Source organism: Lutra lutra, chromosome 6 (genome assembly GCF_902655055.1).
Source record: "Lutra lutra chromosome 6, mLutLut1.2, whole genome shotgun sequence".
NCBI lineage: Eukaryota > Metazoa > Chordata > Mammalia > Carnivora > Mustelidae > Lutra > Lutra lutra.
The window spans coordinates 139,931,888-139,951,596 of NC_062283.1; the positions used below are offsets into that span (position 1 = coordinate 139,931,888).

General features: G+C 36.4%; 1 protein-coding gene across 3 annotated transcripts; it reads left to right on the forward strand.

The window, feature by feature from the left end:
- The first annotated feature begins 249 nt into the window (after positions 1-249).
- On the forward strand, positions 250-9,729 carry VIP (vasoactive intestinal peptide). 3 transcript variants are annotated; one of them, XM_047733983.1, is made up of 7 exons: positions 250-429; positions 1,690-1,804; positions 3,549-3,671; positions 4,485-4,589; positions 5,759-5,890; positions 7,000-7,088; positions 8,887-9,729. In XM_047733983.1, the coding sequence occupies exons 2-6, from the start codon at positions 1,698-1,700 to the stop codon at positions 7,043-7,045; spliced, it is 513 nt and encodes a 170-aa protein (XP_047589939.1). In that variant the 5' UTR covers positions 250-429; positions 1,690-1,697; the 3' UTR covers positions 7,046-7,088; positions 8,887-9,729. The 3 variants fall into 3 exon arrangements, with proteins under 3 accessions (XP_047589939.1, XP_047589940.1, XP_047589941.1); XM_047733984.1 differs by having other exon boundaries at positions 7,003-7,088; XM_047733985.1 differs by having other exon boundaries at positions 5,765-5,890.
- The last annotated feature ends 9,980 nt before the right edge of the window (positions 9,730-19,709 follow it).

Below are 19,709 nucleotides of genomic sequence, written 5' to 3' on the forward strand. Positions count from 1 at the left end.
CATTTCACATTAAGTTTTGTACATTTTTGTTGTTGTTTATTTAAAGAAAAGTAAATTTCCTCTTTATATCTTACATCTTAAAGTTACTCACTATAAATTTATATAAATCAGACATAATGACAATTTAATAAGAACTCAAGCCTTATTCATCCTGTGGGAGTACTACTGTGACGTCTTTCAGAGAGCTTTGTGATTGCTCAGCCCTAAGTGTAAGCCCTATAAAATGATGGGCTTTGAAATGCTGGTCAGGGTAGAGTGAAAAGCAGTTGCTGGCAATAATAGCCAACCCATAGCCAGTACCAAGTTCTGGTTCAGCTCTGAGGGCAGAGAACTGGTGGTGCCTTTCTTGGCCTCATCAGACTTCAGCACCTAGGACAGCTCCAATTATTCTCCTATACGGAAAGCTCCGGAGGAACACTACTTGGCAAGGTAAGTAAAAACTTTACCTTTCTTCTTTTTGTCCCCTCCTCCTACTTTGAAACTTTTCTCAGGGTATATTGAATATTTCTCTCTCTTGAAAAGAATTTTACAGTGTTCTTCCTTTACAACAACAAAAAACAATTTTCTCAAGTCACCTGGTAAGTGTAGAAATGCTTAACTTTTTATATATTTGTGGATTTTCTGAATCTTTTGGTTGGAAGATGTTTTGCCCTGCTTGCTCAATACTTCACTCAATACTGTCTTTTAAAAAATGTATTAAAGTAGGGTGTGGGTTTTTGTTTTTATTTTGGGTTTTTTGTTTGTTTGTTTGCCTGTTATATTCATTTCTAACTGAAGGATTCAGGGGGCACATTTGTTTTACAAGTTTCAACTTTTTTTTTTTTTAAGTGTTGTTCTTTCTATTTCATAGGTTAGTTATGTGAACCAAGGAAGCATTCATTTTCCTCTTTAGGTCTAAATGCTGTGATTTTTACACACAGTAAGAAAAACAAAGCTTAAATTCCAAGTTCCTATCTATGAACTATTTAGAAATGAAATCTGTAAGTGGGTTAGATGTAAAAAAGCACAAACATTATTTTTAATATATTTTTCTTTTTGTAGTAAAAATTATTTCAATGGTAATATGCAGTTTAATAATTTTTGGTATTAATTTTCACTATTAAGTTAAGCTTGTTCAAACCTGGGCATAAGAAAATAAATTCCTAATAATCTCTATAATTAAAAGGGGAAAAAGAAATGTATGTACAATTTTTATACTGATATGGGTATGTGTGTATATATATATATGTATATATACACATTATATATAGATGATATATATTATTAAATAGATGATACTCCAGTGTTATATTAATTAGACACTAGAAAGATAAACTGTTTCTTTAGTTAGAAAAGATACCAAACATGTGTGCTACAACTCTGTTACAAGAAGATTGTTCCCATGGAGACTTCCAGCACTATGAAAGCATGGCATTCCACGTATACTTGGCCCAACTGAGTGCCTAGTGAGAGACAGGCAGCAGTTGAAAAGGACCCTAATTTTTATTCAAGCAGCTGTCACCAAAAAAACAAAACAACAAACTTCTTGATTTAAAAGTTAATTATATTACCGTTTAACTCTTTCTATAAGATGAGAATTACTTTTTCCTAACCCTGCAAGAGCCTTCAGAAATTACTACTAGACACTCAGAATTACTTTGCTGGTGATATCCTTGGCTGGAAAGCTGACGTGATTCTCTCTCTTTCAAGGTACAAAGATGGAAACCAGAAGTAAGTCCCAGCTACTTGTGCTGCTAACACTTGTCAGCATGCTCTTCTCTCACACATTGGCATGGCCTCTCTTTGGAGCACCCTCTGTTCTGAGGTAATTATCCAGACAGTTGAACATTCCTTTTTTATGTGTATGGTAATTTTCTATACATTATTTTGGACAATTCAAATTTTTAAGTTCATATTATTTATTTAAATTTTTTGGTTGACGTGTTAAGCAAGGTTTTTGAACATCAGATCAACATGACTATTCTGTATCCTGGGGTCCACTCCCAGAGCATGAGTGATAGTGTCAATGACTAGTTTTAAGGATAGGTGGATCGCATTTCCAAACAGGGAGGAGGAAGGATTTGATTTTCTTTTCATTCAAAACCAGTTTTAGATAAGAAATAAGCTTTTATCCATTATCATCTCAGTTCAGTTCAGTTTCTGATAGAAAAAGATAGATGTTTAGTTGCCTGCCTCATTATAGTTCATTTTCAAGATCAATCAGTAAATAATCTTAAGGTTAGTGGTTAATTAGTGAAACATATATTCCATCATGCTGGACAGATCTACCTATCTAGCCACAATCAACTTGCCAATATTGTAAATTGTGGAATAACTGATCTACTGAGTTACCCTCCCCCAGTGAGTGAATTTTAATATACTTGGTTTCAACCCTAAATTCTTAGTTTCACTGTTCTCTGTGTTGCATTTCATATCTCAAATTAAGAGATTATAACACAACTCCTTTTTAAAACTTTATCTGAAATAAAATAAATTTATCTTAAAGAAGTGAACAGTAAATGAAAACTACAGTAGTTTCATATCATCTTCCCAGTTATGGGTAGTACTGAATAATCTCTTAGTTATTAGCGTTTGTGAAATCTGCTTAAAGCCAGATCTTATGTTGCTTTGTAACCACACAGAATGATCCAATCTGAATGGTTATATCACATATCACAACAATCACAAGAATGTTGAAGTTTGCTCTGATTGCTAAGCTTCATACAAAGAGGGCTACTTGTTGCTTCTACCAACTACTACATCATCCAAAGACGCACAAGTCCCCAGAAGCTGATGCACTCCTTGGAGGTTTACTCTAATAGTCAAAATAGACACACTCATAATTTTAATAGTGTGCTGGTGTTTAAAATGTGCATGCACTCAAAAATATAGTCATATTTCATGTATAAGCATGACTATTCTTAGTCACTCAGTAAAGCATTGTCCATCCCTCACTAGAATTGTATTAATACATAAATTAGAAATAAGAAGACCCTACAAAATTTATTGAACTTGAGTAACTACTCAGAGATGGAGAGATTCTTTATACTTGATTAATACAGAGAAATATATCACACTAAGGTGAATCTTTAAATTTACCGACCTAGATAAAGAAAAGCAGTTAATATCTGCCTCTTGAGAAATGTTTGACAAATGATACTAAATGCCAACAAATACATGAATTGCTCCCAGTTTTTATATTGGACATTTAAAATTTTTTGAAGTTTCTGTTTTGTACAAAATATTTCTACCTGTGAATAACTTTGCAAAGTGAAGATATTGCTAACAAAGTGTACTTTGCTGGATGCACTGATAGTATTGATCTAAGTAACCCTTATGTTTGTTACATACACCTTGTAAAAGTTGCATGGCATCTATTTTATGGGATAATAAAAAATTTCCCTATTTATTCTCTAAGTAGAATATAGAAGCCAGTAAATCTAACTATGCTATCCATATATGGGTAATTCTTCTAAAAATATCATCTTATTTCCAATGGCTGTAAAACCATAAACACTATCTTCTGAGAAAGGAATAGATTATACCTCTGTTATATGTTTTCCTAACAGGTTGGATGACAGAATACCACTTGAAGAAGCAAATGAACCTGATCAAGTTTCATTAAAAGTAGATACAGACATCTTGCAAAATGCATTGGCTGAGAATGACACACCCTATTATGATGTATCCAGGTGAGTATGTTTTTATTGACTTTTATTTTAGAAAATTTATTTTTGAAATATAAACGTCATAATTTGTGTTACTGTGAAACTACTCTTACAGTACAATACTACAGGTTTCCATCCTCCTTTGCTTCATTCAGCCTAATTTATTGAAGCTCTAGTAGCTGTACCTGATTATCATGTAGAGAGGGTGTAACATGCTAGGATCAAAAAGTCCTTCCCTTGCACGGAACCGTTTGTCTAGGGCAACATAAAGGTATAGACAGAGCAGTTCTATACTGAAGACAAAGTATAAAAATTCCTGATTTGGATAGGAAAGTTGGCTGACCATCCCTAAGGGCCTCTCTCCCTTAAGAGATTTTGTTTCCAAATATTTTGGCAGGAGAAAGAGCAAAAAGTATAATAAAGTTTTTGCTAACATTCAGGATAGTTTCTCCTTGTATGTATCTTTCTTCAGCATTTAAGAAACAAAGCACCATAAATAAATAAAGAGAAACCAATTTTAATATATTATTTTTCCCGTCAATATTTATTGGAGAATTAGTTTTAGAGTCTCTCTCAGAAAGCATTACCTAATATTGTGATAGACTTCTAAAAATTTAAATTCTTTTAATTCTTTAAAGTTTTGTGTGAGAAATACGTCTCCCAATATAAGTGACTAGAAAATATGTTTTATTAAGTTCTCAAGAAACTTTCTTTTGGACTTACGTTTTCATAAGAAGCTTTCAAATAGCTGATACGTTTCTTTCTTGTTTAATGAGGTAAAATAATATTTTAGGAAAACATTTACAAAATAATGGCTGCCCCTTCTCCTTCTTTTAGGAATACCAGACATGCTGATGGAGTTTTCACCAGTGACTTTAGCAGACTCTTGGGTCAACTTTCTGCCAAAAAATACCTTGAGTCCCTTATTGGAAAGCGAGTTGGGTAAAGAGAATTTATCATTTTATCAAACACATTATGATTATTTAATCTACAAATTATTTATTATTATTAATTTTTTACTGTTAACAATTTCCTTATTTGGCTCAAACCTGAGAAGCCTTGATGATGTGCAGTTTAGTTAAAAAATAATTTAGATTCTTCAATAAAATATACCAGGCCCATGGATTTAGGAAATCAACTTTTTAGTGATAGCCTACTGCTCACTGACGTACTTATCTTTCTTAAGCAGCAATCATTTATAAATCTGTAATCAAATTTATCTAGACACAGTAAAAAATAGGGCATAGTATAAACTGAAGCAAATTTTATTTTATTTTTTTAAAGATTTTATTTATTTATTTGACACAGAGAGAGAGAGAGCACAAGCAGGCAGAGGGGCAGGAAGAGGCAGAGAGAGAAGCAGACTCCTTGCTGAGCAATGAGCCCGATGTCGGACTCCGTCCTGGGATCACGACCTGAGCCAAAGGCAGCCGCCTAACTGACTGAGCCTCCCCGGGTCCCTGAAGCAAATTTTAATATTTATCACAGTATTTGTTTTTAAATTCCTGATCCAACCAAGCATTGGATGTTCTTTCTTTAAATGGCCAATGGCTGAATATTTAGATGGCACTATTCAGGATGGCAAAGCTTGTAAAGAATGTATTTTTTTTTTAAAGATTTTTTATTTATCCATTTGACAGACAGAGATCACAAGTAGGCAGAGAGGCAGGCAGAGAGAGAGGAGGAAGCAGGCTCCCTGCCGAGCAGAGAGCCCGATGCAGGGCTCGATCCAGGACCCTGGGATCATGACCTGAGCTGAAGGCAGAGGACTTAACCCACTGAGCCACTCAGGCGCCCCTAAAGAATGTATTTTTATAGAAAATTTCCTCCCTGTGGGACAGAACACAAGTTCAAGTATTCCCCCATTTTTCTTTGATAAATTAGTTTCTCAGTTAGTACAAAATGTGTATTTAGACTCTCAGCAAGTGCCAGAATGTGCTGGATTATTCCTTGCTCTCCTATACTTGGGTTTAGATATATCTTTCTTTTAGTCTTTTTGTAAGAGAAAAGGACTGGGCACTGGAATTCTGACTCCCAAGACATTTGGAACTTTGGCATGTTTATAATTTTTTGTTCAAACACTTTGGTTTCCTTTCACTTGCGTTCCTTAGCAATAGCCTCTCAGAAGACCGAGGACCAATCAAACGGCACTCCGATGCCGTCTTCACCGACAACTATACCCGCCTCCGAAAGCAGATGGCTGTGAAGAAATACTTGAACTCAATTCTGAATGGGAAGAGGAGGTAAAGGGACAGAGAACTTGCTAAAATGAGAAATTATACATGAGTTCAGAAATAGAAGCTCCATATGAAGACATTTATCTCTCTATCTCGCGATCTATAGTCTGTGAAGCAGTAATGTTCAACCTTCGTTTACGTTAGACTACCCTGGAGAATTTTTTAAAATCCTGATGTGTGCCTTACCCAAAACCAACTGCTAGAAAACGAGTACCTAGGTATTGGTATTTTTTTAGGAGCTTCCCCACTAGATTGTACTGTGCATCCAGAGTGGAAAATGAGACTGTAGAGACATCTACTCTGAATCTGGGAACAGGTTTTATCAGAAGTGCTAATTTTTTTTTAAGGTTTTAATTTTAGAGAGAGAGAGAGAGAGTGGTGTGTGTGTGTGTGTGTGCGCGCGCGCGCGTGCACGCGCATGCTTGTGCAGAGAGAGGGGCAGAGAGTGAGAGGAAAAGAGTCTCAAGCAGACTCCATGCTGAGCCCAGAGCCTGTCATGGGGCTCCATCTCACCACTCAGAGATCAGGACGTGAGCAGAAACTGACTGAGCCAGCCAAGTACCTTCAGAAGTGCTAGTTTATTAAACATGTTAAGTACTGTCAATTAGCAATTTGATGCCATAGGGAACTCCCTTCATATGCATACACAATAACTTTATTTTACCAAATTAAGCCATAACTTCTTTTGTATTCTAAGATTCTGTAAGACCCATGTTTCTCTACGGTGAATAAGTGTTGTATTACAATAAGTAGGAAGTATGTACTTACACAATAAGTATATAATTACTTATTATAATTAGTAGGAAGTGGGATGCTCTCTCTTTTTATCCCAATTATTTTTGTTTAAATGGTGAATATTAAGAACAAACTTGTTTAGGCAAGATCAGACAAGATGAATGACTTTGCCCACCAGATTATAATTCTGTAAATATAATTTTAGACACTTTATGATTGAGGATAATCTTAGGTAATAATTAACCTCAAAGACAATTGGTTAGTCCTCAGGGCACTTTATAGAGCAACAGAGAGCAGTGAAAGTCACACATCATCAGTTCCCTGGAAGCTTTCTCATCGAAGAACCTTCACATGCACACTTTTCTTTTTCTGGTCTACAGCAGTGAGGGAGAATTGCCTGACTTTCCCGAAGAGCTAGAAAAATAATGGAAAAGCTCTTTGAAGCAAAGCTGCTGACAACTTCCCAGTGGTGAGTATATCTATGCATTCTTATTCTTATTTTATTCTTAGAGCAAACATCTAATTATTTCAATAGGTGAGAGTCACTTGATAAAAAACAGCTTAGGGGTCTCACAATGAGGCCTCATGGAAAAAGACACTTCTATCTGGCACTTCTATCTTCTATCTTTCAGTAAACAGCTGAAAATGATTCATGCAGTGCTCTGATAGCAAAAAAAAAAAAAAAAAAAAAAAAAGAAAGAAAGCTCACAATGGGCCAACAGTTTGCCACCTGAATGGTACTCCTAGTTTACTCAGACTTATTTCTAACCTGTTGAGATATAAAACAGAGGAATCTGACTCACGCTAATGGGAAAAACTGGATTTTTCTTGAGAACTGAGCCATGCTGCTTTTAATAATTTAAGGTTTAGCCCCATGAATGACTGTTAGCACTTCATTTAATTTAAGTACAAGGAAATGTGACCAAACTGCAGTATGGTTCGTTATTATAAAAACACCAAGGCACTCTGGGTTTATTTGTATTCCTTGAACCATAGCAAGCTTCATGCAGCAAAGTTAAATGTAGCTTCTTGTACCTACAAAGTGAGTGTAGGTGCTATGATCCAATAGTCTTTATATTTCAAATACTTTTTGAATAGAGAAAGCACAAGTAGGCTTTTTTCTTTGTTAAGTGATAAGCTTGTTTTCCCAGTTGTTTTATGTATATATGGATACAAGACATAATTCTTTCCTGGGTTACAATAATATTTACATTAGCTCATAAAATATATTTATTTATATAATACATTATATATTTATATATTATATATATCATATATACACATTTAATAATATACATTATATAAATAAATATATTTATAATATTTGGCCAGTGCCTAATGAAATTTTATGCCATCATTGTATCAGAGGTTGGTTAATTTTTTCTGTAAAGGGCTACTGAGTAAATACTTTTGGCTTTGTGAGTTATATGGTTTCTGTTACAACTACTTAAACTCGTTCTTGTAGCAGGAAAGCAGCCACAGATAATATGTAAAATGAATGGGAGTCACTGTTACAATACTATTTTATTTGTGAAACCTCAAATTAGGCTGGACTACATATAACCTCTGACTAAGTCAAGGAGACTAAAATAGACCCACACTCAGACTGAAAACAATCCATGGTCTTTATGAAATTCCTGGCGCAGAAAGCTAAGGTTTTTGTGAGAGTCATCAAGCATGAGCAGAGTGTCTGAGAAGACACCTGCCTGATTTGTTGCTTTTGCTCACTGAGAGACATGTTCAGGGTCCTGCACTGGCCCCCTCCTTACCATTACAGATATTTCAGAGAAACAAGTCCCTTTGCTCAAAGAAGAAAAGTCACATACATCTTCCTGAAAACGTTTACAAGAAGAAGCTTATTTCATTTAATTAAGAAATACAAGAGGAACCAAAATATAAAGGAGGATTAATTGTTCTGTCTTTTGTAAGCTGTAAGATCATTTACGAGATTCCATCCTCCCTTCTTTTCTTTTCCGAAGGGTAATTTTGGACAAATTCTTTTCATGGGAAATCCTGTGTGTCAACCATGTGTGAAAATTACAAATGGGTAATTATAATGACAAATTAAAGCACCTCTTCATATGTCAGTTTCTTTCTGACAATGAGTCCTTTGGAAGATACTTTTCTGATATCCCAGAACATGACAGGCTGTTCACAAAGGGTAAAGGGAAATAGATGTGATAAAATGAGTGGGTGAGTGAATGAAACTAAGATGCTGTAAATAAAAATATTTTCATGCTTAAAACACCATTTTTTTTCTTTTTCAGAATTTGTGAAGGAAAATGATAGGCGGAGTAATTATATTTTGAGTTCTACATGTGTAATTCAAGAAAACAACTTCAATATCAAAACCAAATAAAATATATTGTGTTGTGAATGTTGTGATTTACTTTATCTTAATGTAATAACTGTGATGTTTACATTGTAAGTATTATTTGAGCGTTCTAAAACTTGTCTTTAACTCATAAAAATCCTGTAATTTCATATGCTGTGTATCCTTTCTAACAAAAATATATTTAGTGATAAGTAAATACTAGGTTAATTCCAATTATGTGAGGCTTTTGGGGAAAGTAGTAATAGAACACAAATGATGTGTTTATTTATAGAGCATACTTAACTATTCAGAAGTGTGGAGCACATAATCAGTGAGTCTAAATTTGAATGTTAAGGAGCTAGAATGCTGTGTTCAGTAAACTGCAAAATGTCTAAGAGAAAACCAAAAACAAAGATAGAAAGACATTCTTTGAAACAGATTTTCAGGAAGTGGTATATATTTTCACATTTTTAGGCATCATTTATTTTGAATAAGATTTAGTCTCTCCCATTCAGATCTCTATTTGCCGAAGGCTCTCTTCTGTTGTGGTGTATCAGTGAAAGATAATGGCCTCTGTTTCTGACATCCCACCTTTCCTTTCTGCTTGTGTGAAGTATGTGTAAAATGTAAACTGAGTGGAACCTTTGTTTTTCTGTAATAAATTTTTTTTTCCATAATTACTCAAATAATGCTTTGGTCATCAGTTTCCTTCAGTGAAAGTATATTTGGAGACATGACTATTTTTCCAAAAGGACCGTAGGAAATTAAATAGAGAAAATAAAGAACTTTGATTATCATTCCAGACACTTTCTATTGTTTTGATTCTGTTAAGTGATGCAGCAGTAACTCATTTTAGCTCCCAAGGCAGTCATTAGATGGGTTTTGTGATGTTTGAGGTAGGACTATATTTGATTCTGTGTAAGTTCTAAAATCACAATAACTCAAATATGAGAGAAATTTCTTTCTCACATAATGGCAGAAAGGAAATATCATGGGTTAGTTTGAAGATATTGTCCCATGAAGCCTTCAGGAAACTAAACCTCTTCTCATGATCCAAAATTGTAGCTGGAGTTCCAGCCATCATCTCTGCATTCTAGGCAGTAGGATGGAAGAAAGAGCATAGAAAAAAAACCAGGTGCAAAGAGTGCATGTAGGTTCTCTTTTAACTGATATTTTATGCTAATGATCTCTTTGACTAGAACATAGTTTTATGATCAGAGTCATTTGGAAAACAGGCCAGAAAATGTTTTTGGTTTTGTTCTTTTCTGGATAATCATGTGCCCTACTAAAAACTGGGGTTCTGGTAATATAAAACAAGGAAAGAAGAGACTTCTGCAGGATTTTTTTTTTTTTTTTTTAAATCTTGGGCTATGGATCTTAAATGCTTACCAAAAGCCCTAGAGAAATGATGAAGAAAGTGAGAGTCAATAGACCCTAACCATTAATGAGGAATCATTCTCATCATAAGACAAATTTTGCTCAGGTTCATTTGCTACAATTAGAACAAATGCCTATATAAAGGAAGTCTAGTCTAGAACCACCAGTAAATGCAAAGCAGTTGACAAAATTTTAAGTGAATTGGACAAACTGTATCTTTTGCTCATTTCTGATTCCACAAATCATTAAATATTTGTTGAGTGAACTTTCTGTGCAAAGCATTTACAGTGAAAACCAGAAACTTCTAGTTGTTTTTTGCACATAAGAAGCTTGTAAAGATCCAATGGGGACACAATTGTAATGTAATTCAAGTATGTATCTAAAGAGTTTTAATTTTATCTTATTAATGTAAGTCTTTTTAATTTAGTCACTATTCCTTCATGAAATATTGATCAAATGAATCTGGTGTGTAATTTAGATATCTGAGAGATGAGTGTTCTGGGCAGAGAAAACAGCAGGTGCAAGTGAGGGGAAAATCCTGGCATATCTGGACAGTAAGGAAGCCAGTGTGGCCCGAGCAGTGTGAGCTGGACTAGGCAGAATAGGACATGAGATCATGGAGAGTTCCAAGGACCTTGTGGGGCCTCGCAGGCTACAATAAAGACTTAGCAATGAGATGAGGAGATGTGGCAGTGTTTCAGACAGTGGTGTGATACTATCTGAACTGCACTTTAACAGAATCATTCTGGCTGCTGTGTTGGGAATATGGTGAAGGGGTGTTGAGGGTGGAAGCAGGAGGGGGAATGAAGAGGCTGTTGCTAGAAATCAGGCAAATGATGATGGTGGTGATGGGGGTCCACACAGTGCAGGTGGTGAAACGTGGAGTCTGCATATGTCTCAAAAGTAGTGTCAGATTTTTTGCTGATGGTTTGAAGATATGGAAAAGAAAAGTCCAGAATGATTCCAAAGTAAATTGCCTGAGCAACTTGAAGAATAAGAGCTATGAACTAGGATGAAAAAGACCAGGGGGAGTTGGGGAAGGAAGTTCCAGGGGAGGATGGGTTTAGCCTTGGACACGTTATGTACCTGAGAGGCTCTGAGGACATGGGGTTGAAGGCCAAAGGTTGGAAGACTTCAGTATGGCAATGAGATTTAAAGACACAAATTGTGAGATCGCAAGGGACTAAATGTAGTTAAAAAGAATCTCAACACATAATCCCTGGGTATGTTAATTAACTTGGGCTGCCAAAACAAGGTACCACAGACTGGGAAATAACAAAGAGAAATTTATTGTCTCACAGTTCTGGAGGTGAAGGTGTTGTGCAAGGTGTCAGTGAGGTTGGTGAGGTTGGTTCTTCCTGGGCTCTGAGAAAGAGAATCTGATCCATGCCTCTCCCTGACTTCTGGTGGTCTATTGGTAGTCTTTGGTTTATAGACCATCACCTAGATCTCTGTCTTGATCTTCACATGGTGGTGTCCCTGTGTGTGTGTCTCCAGATTTCCCTTTTTTTTTTTTTTTATAAGGAAATGGGTCATATTGGATTATGTCCATGTTAATGATTTCATTTTAACCTGGTTACCTCTTGTCAAAACCCTATCTCCAAATAAGGTCATGTTCTGAGGTACTGTGGGTTAGGACTTCAACATATGAATTTGTGGGGGTGTGGGAATACAATTCAACTATAACTGAAGCACTCCAACATTTTGGGTTGGAATATTGAGAAACAAATGGGGTAAAAAGAACTGAAAGGAGAAGCTAGGAAAATAGGAGAAAAATTAGAAAAGTGTGTAGTTCTGGAAAACAAAAAGAAAGTCTTTTAAAGGAAGAAGTCATCAATTACCAGATTTATATATGTGCCACTATATAAAATAAGATCCATTTGTTGATTTCTTAAGCAAGTATTTGCATCCCACACAGTTCTAATTTCTGATAATATAATACTGAACAAAACAGACACAAATTCCTGCCCACAGAGAGCTTACATTCTATTGAGGGAAACACGATAAACAACATAGTTAAGTAAAATACATATTATGGTAGAAAGTGGTAAGTGCTAAGGGGAAAACAATAATGCAGGGAAAGAAGATATGAAATGTTGAAAAAGAAGGTTGAAATTTTAAATAAAGTTTCTATTAAAGGTCTCACAAAAGGGTGAATTTGAGAAAAGCCCTGAAAAGAATGACAAAATTAGCTGAGTGTTTCTATGGGAAGAACATTCTAGACAAAGGGAATTCCAGATACAAAGCCCTTAGGTGGGGACTTACCTAACATTTTAGGCAGAGAGGAGGCCAATTTGGCTTTAAGTGGTGAAAATGACTAAGATACAATGTAAGAGAGAAGTTATGAGGAACCAAGCCACATAGGACATCCCAAGTCATAGCAAAACTCTGGCTTTATTTTGAATCAGATGAGAAACTATTAACAGAATTGGTTGCCATCAGTAGCCTTCACAATAGTAACATTAGTGGGATAATGTGGATAGAAGCTGGGTTGGAATAGGTCCAAGAGAATGGGTAGGGGGGTGTATATATTGTGAATACTGATGACTCTTTGAGGTGTCTTCCTGCATAGGAGAGCAAAGAAGAGGGGATGGATTTGGTGGGAAAAGAGAGATTGAGTAATTTATTTTTATGTGGGAGAGTATTAAAAGCATGTTTGCACTCTGAAGGAAAGATTGAAGAACAGGAGATCTGGTGATACTGTAGGTAAAGGAAGATCTTAAGATGAAAAGCAAATGAATGACACACCAGGGGCAGGCTGGACATTTGTGGGGCACAGTACTCTGCAACAGGCAGTGTATGGGCCAAAGGTGGATGCAAGAGGGCATAAGGCGATAAAATTATGGGTTCCAAAGCCAGGTTCAGCTGCTCGCCACTTGAAGATCAATACTGGAGAGACAAGTAGGAAAGCAATGTTTGCTTTATTCAAGAACTGACAACCTGGGAAGATGGCAGTCTAATGTTCCAAAGACCATCTTCCCTGTCCAGGTGAAGCTGAAAGGTTTTAAAGGTTGCGGGGGAGGAACAGGAAAAGGGAGAGGGGCTCTGTGCAGGAGAAGCTGCTGTCCAGGCGGTTATTCAGATATTGACATGACCCTGGACAGACTTGCTGGCATCATCTTCAGCTATTCTCAAATGTGGTCAGGTCTTATCTTCTGAGAAAGTTTAGTCCTTTACTCCTGAAGGCCAGTGGTCTACACGTCTCAGGGAACGTAGGTTAGTTCTGGTATAGACCGAGGGATTTAGGTTAGCAAGCAGGGTGCATAAGCTTGGATCAAGTTGAACCCTTGAGACCTGGTTGGGGTGTTCTTACCACGGAAGCTCATGAAATGCATCTTGATGACACCTTTTCTCCAGGAAATAGCTTAAAGATAGGTAAGGAGATGGTGGAGATGTGAGAATATTTAAAAGACAATGAAATGGTTTAGTAGATGAGTGGGCAAGTAAATGAACGAGGAAAAATTCTTTTCTGATCTGAAAAATCCAGTGATGAATGAAATGATTTGGAAACATGAATCAATTTGAGTAGACCGAGATTTTTTTTTTATTATTATTTTGGAAGTCTAATGAAAGCTAAGCAGCTTTCCCAGCAGTATGCACATAATAATTTTTGTGCTTTTAGAACAGTTCCTCAATCTTTCTTGGGCTTAGAATTTTAGGGGCTTCATTGATTGGTCTTTAAGAATCAGTAGGCTGCCAGTCGTTCTATTTGGAGTTACGTGGAGGAGACCCTGCAAATAGGGAAAATGGTATGAAGATTGTTAAAGTCATCCAAAGGTGAGACAACAAGAGGTTGGACCACACTAGTGGTCATGAGAAAGGAAAGGACTGATAGTAAGAGCTAACATTTGTTATTATATAGCACACACTTCCCTAGGGTCTTTATGCTGTAATATCATGTCAAATATATGAGGTATGTATTATGTATTCTTCAAGCCAGATGAGGAAGCAGAAGTACAAAAGAGATCACAAAAACATGACCCTGGAAACCCACATAGAAAAGTTCCACACAGTCCCCTATTGAGCCTTACTTAAGGACCCAGAAGGACTAAATGACTTTCCCCAGGTAACATAATTATTTAGTGGCAGAGTAGGGAATAGGTCTCAGAAGCTTTCTTCCCCTCACTCTCTTTCATGCCCAGTACTGAAATTGTCAAAATTCAGTGCATTCCACACGGATTCCTTTGAAGCCTACCCCAGTCTCCGTCCCATCTCTGCAGAGCCTGCCCTGCCCTCCTGGTGTCCCAGAGGCCAGCCTGTTAAGAAGCCAGAGTACTCACATCAGTGGTCACGCTTTTCTAAACAGAGTGCTCCGCTTCTCTTTTCACGCCCAGGGAGCCTCAAAGACCCACACCCACTCTGTGTTTTAGCCACGACACTGGATGGCAGACTTTCCCATCTCACTCCCTCCCTGGGATGCAGGGAGCAGTGTGTCCCACCCATGTGTTCCATTCTGCTAACTCTCCTGTGTCCTCTACTTTCCTTATCTCTTCGATTTCAGAAGCCTTAGCCCGGAAACCCAGCCTCAGCTAGCTCGTGCCCCGCTCTTTGCCAAACCTTTCCCCAAGTTCCCCTGTGGTTTTCCTTACCTTGTGTGGAACACGAGGGTGACTTGGTAGTGCCTCAAAAGGGCCTTGTCTATGAACAGGGCTCTTGCCCCTCTTTTTCCTCCCACGTCCCAGCTTTGTCCTTGGAACTCCGTCTCCGTCTGCCATTGGGCAGAAGTTGCTAAGGGTCACAAAGGTTTTATTTGTGAGTGCGGGTCCAATTCTGAGCAGCCTGCACTATTTCCCACCTGTGATATTCTCACTTCCCATGTGTTCCCTCCGTCTGCCTTGCTCTCCCTCTGCTCCCCGCGTGTTCGTGGTCATGGCAGACTAGTGCTCTCCTGCGAGTTACTGGAAAAGAAGTCGCTAAGCGGTTTAGGTTTTGATATATTTCAAATAATAGAAAATCCCTACCCTTTAACCGATCAGCCTATTGTGCCCAAAACAATACAAACAGCTTTTTAAGGAACCTTTCTAAAATGATAATCTCTAAAGAAGTTGCCTCTTGATTTACATATGACTTGAATCTAAAAGGACTTGTTTTGGGATGCCTGGGTGGTTCAGTCCCTTAAAGTTAAACCAGTTAAGCCGGTTAAGCAGCTGCCTTCGGCTCAGACCATGATCCCAGAGTCCTGGGATCTAGTCCCACGTAGGGGGGACTGCTTCTCCCTCTGCCTCTGCCTGCCTCTCTGCCTGCCTGTACTCTCTGCCTGCCTGTACTCTCTGTATCTCTCTGACAAATAAATAAGTAAAATCTTAAAAAAAATAATAAATAAAAAACAAAAGGACTTGTTTTAATGTATTATACAACATTCATCTTAGTGCTTTGGTCATCGGCTGAGGTCCTTTCTGCGGCTTTGATGCTTGTGTCTGACTTGGAAAATGAAGAATTTTCATTTTTATCCTGGATTACATTTATAAATTAATATGTAGTCCACGATTAACAGTACATTATCCCCTTGCAATTTGAATTACATTTTAAGGTGCCTGCAATATAATAGTTAATTAGCAAAAAGCTTATTTTGGGGGACACCTGGGTGGCTCAGTCCGTTGTGTCTGCCTTCGGATCAGGTCACGATACCAGCGTCCTACAATCAAGCCCCACATAAGGCTCCTTGCTCAGCAGAGAGTCTGCTGCTCCCCCATCCCTGCTTGTGCCTGCTTGATCTCTCTCTCTTAAAACAAAAACAAAAAACCTTAGTTTGGGTTTATTTTGTAAGAGGATAAATATTTGAAATATTAACTGCTGTGTTGGTATTTTATATATCATAAATTAAGTTTGCCACCTCATCAGGGTAGGCAGAAAAATGGCCCCTGAAGATGTCCATCCCTTCATCTCTGAAATTTATGAATATGTTACCTTACAGGGCAAAAGAGACTTTACAAATAAGATTAATTTAAAGATCTTAAAATAGGAAGATTATCCTGGATTATTCAAGCATCCCAGTGTAAACACAAGTCTCCAAAAGAATGAAGTAGTAGTTAGTAGAGTCAGAGAAGATGTGACAATAAAACAGAGATTAGGGACATGGCAGTGCTTGGAGTAGATCAGGGATCAGAGAATGCAGGAGGTTAGAAGCTGGAAAAGGCAAGGAAAAAATTCTCTCCTTAGAGTTTCAGAAGGAATACAGCCCTGCCAGTATCTTGATATTAGCCTCATAAAACGAATTTTTGGATTTTTGATTTCCAGAACTATGCAATAATAAATCTGTGTTGTTTTAAGCCAGGAGGCTTGTGGTAACTTGCTGTAGCAGCAATAGGTTACTAATACAATTGTCCTTCAATCACAATAGAACGTGAGTCTGGCATCCATTGTTTTAGGGTAAGTTGATATAATCACTGAAATTAAAATTTTCTTTGAATTTTATGGTATAACCCCAGGGAAAAAGCAAATGTCAAAACCTGAATTTGTTGAGGTAAACCTGAATTGACTGAGATGATAATAAATTGAGATTTATAAAAAATAATAAATGCAATGAATGTTTGAGATACACATTAATTTCAGTTATAAAAAATAGTCATATTCTTATATACCTGAGTTCAAAATTTGACTAAGATTAATGTCTTCTAAAATTACATTTATAGACTTGAAAAGAATATTTATTTCTTCCTTTGCCTTTGTTCTATACACACAAATCTACCAAAAAAGTAACATAATATTTCAAGGGTTTTTCATATCCAAAATGGTAGACTGAGCCTGTGAATATGTTTCTCCTTATTCCCCAAATACTATTCACCTACTGGGAAGTGTAAAGAAATATTCTTTCATATAACAAAGGTAATTAAAAGGGAACTATGCGTGGTCAAGGAATAGCAATATATTTTGGGAGGAAGATGGACAGTGTATTTAAGAGTAGATCCATGGAACAACTATGGGAGCCTTGATACTGAACTCACGTGACCAGTCTGCAGCTGATGATTTATCCCACAGACAAGCTCAGATGTCCTTGCCATTTGGCAAGTACAGAGAATATTGTTTTCATGTTGAAATTCCTCCCTGGAATTTATTAGAAAACTTGCATTCTTGTTTGAAGGAATTCACTTGTATTAGGAATTCACTTGTATCTGGGGACTGTCATAACAAAGTACCATAGATTAAGTGGTTTAAACAACAGAAATGTAATGCTGCAGAGTTCTGAAGGCTAGAAGTCTAAGATCAAGGTATCAACAGGGTGTTTCCTTTTGAAGCCTCTTTCCTTGACTTGTAGATGGCCATTTTCTCCATGTCTTCACATGGTCTTTCTTCTGTGTCCAACTTTCCTCTTCTTATAATGACACAAATGGGATTAGGGTATATGGGATTAGGATATACGGGATTAGGACCCTCCCTAATGATCTGATTTTTAATTTATTTGCCACTTTAAAGACCCTATCTCCAAATGTGGTCACATTCTGTAGTACCAGGGAGTTAAGACCTCAACATATGAATTTTTGAAGGACATAATTCAGCCCATGATACCACAGATCTCAAGTCAAAAGCAAGAACAGGAAATGCTGATTCACAGAGTTCACTTCTTATGTGTCTTGTTACCAAATTTTTATATCAGGAATAAAAATGTTTTACATGTTACTGAAATATATAATTTTGTCATAATGTATCAGTATAAAATAATAACAAACATACATTTATTATTATGTTATTTTTTAAGAAGATTTCTTATTTATTTGACACAAAGAGAGACAGCACAAGTAGGCAGAGAGGTAAATAGAGAGAGAGGGGGAAGCAGCTCTCTGTTGAGCAGAGAGCCTCATGCTGGGCTCAAACCCAGGACCCTGAGATCATGACCTGGGCTGAAGGCAGAGGCTTTAACCCATTGAGCCATCCAGGCGTCCCTATGTTATTTTTTGTTATAGAAAATCTCTGATTTTAGTATGATCTTATCACAGAAAAATCATTACCTTTATTATGATTTTCATCATTTTAGAAATATGTAAATAATTTTAATGAAAAATATAAAACTTATAATTTTGGAAATTCCTGAGAATTTCTGCCAATGCTGATTAATCTTTCCTGAGTACCAAATATTAATATTTGTCAAAAATGTGACAACACTACAATTGAGGGCAAGATTCTGGAAGAGTTGATAGATAAGTTTATATAAAGGATTATTGCTCTCCCATTCTTGCTAGAGAATGCTGAAACCCCTGAGTCCTGAGGGATAAAAATTAGACAGTTATTCTCTAAAGAAATGGAAAAAAAAGAAAATTGCTTGAGGAGAACTAGCATGGTTAGTGTGAGAGTTGATGCCCCATAATTAAGCTTCCTTTCTTATGGGCTCATCTGAGTTATGTATAGCTCTGTCCCTGCTCAGCATGGAAAGAAACCTGCTGTCAGTTAGCTTCATCAACATAGACTGATCCCATCAGACTCTCTAGCTTTTGTTTTTCCTCCTTCTTCCTTTAATAATATATTTAAGCAGAATTTAAGTTAATGGTGGCAGATGATATTATAAATGCTGAATATGAGTGAAAAACCAAAGATCTACAGATATCTGAGGAAAATTTGAAAAAGGAAAGACCAGAGTTCAAAGAGAGAGAGAGAGAGAGAGGAAGAATATGGATGAAAAAGACATGTCAGAGAAAAAAAGATAAAATCTAATCTCAGAGATACTTAAGAAAAAAAAATGCATATATAAAACAAGAACCTGATGTAGGAATAGAGAAAAAAAGATCTCTTGGACTTTAAAACTGCCAAAATGCAAATAAAATTTAAAAGAAGAGTGATATGTCAAAGTCAAGAAAATTGTCTAGAATATTAGAGACAAATTTAGAAATAAAAATATGAGTCATAAATAATATATGAAGTTTTGCATCTGACAAGTAGAAGTTTCAGGAAGAAAAAAAAGTAGAAAAGGGATGGGAGAAAATATTCAAAAAAATATCAGAAAAGTCTTTTTTACCTTCCCTACATTGTACTTCATGTGGGATCTGACCATGAGCCTCATTGAATCATCAGTAAATGCACATTGGCTACCACGGAAACTATCCCAGAATGTCTAGTTTTTTGAATTTGTCAATTTAGGACTACATGCTTTTGTAAGGGCACCAGTTTTTCCCTAATAGTGAGTTACAGATATAGCAAATGTACTCTTAACAATGTTTCTATACATTTTAATTATGTTTATATTTAACTTCCGGTGGGGGGTGGGGCAGGGGGATAAATCCCAAATGTTTTATTTTCTAGCATCTCTATAAAAATTAAAGTGAATTTATCCAGTCTAGCAAGCAAAGTTACATCTTTTCTTCTGTTAGTTTTAATGTAAAAAACCTGATATATTACTTTTAATATATAGTATTACTAATATATAATTAATAACTGTATATAATATATAAAGAATATATAGTTATATTA

Excerpts from the sequence above, each read along its gene's own strand:
- VIP (XM_047733983.1), top strand. The coding sequence starts at position 1,698 with ATGGAAACCAGAAGTAAGTCCCAGCTACTTGTGCTGCTAACACTTGTC. Across the intron at positions 3,672-4,484 it reads CCCTATTATGATGTATCCAG|GAATACCAGACATGCTGATG; the intron begins GTGAGTATGTTT and ends TCCTTCTTTTAG. Across the intron at positions 4,590-5,758 it reads CTTATTGGAAAGCGAGTTGG|CAATAGCCTCTCAGAAGACC; the intron begins GTAAAGAGAATT and ends TGCGTTCCTTAG.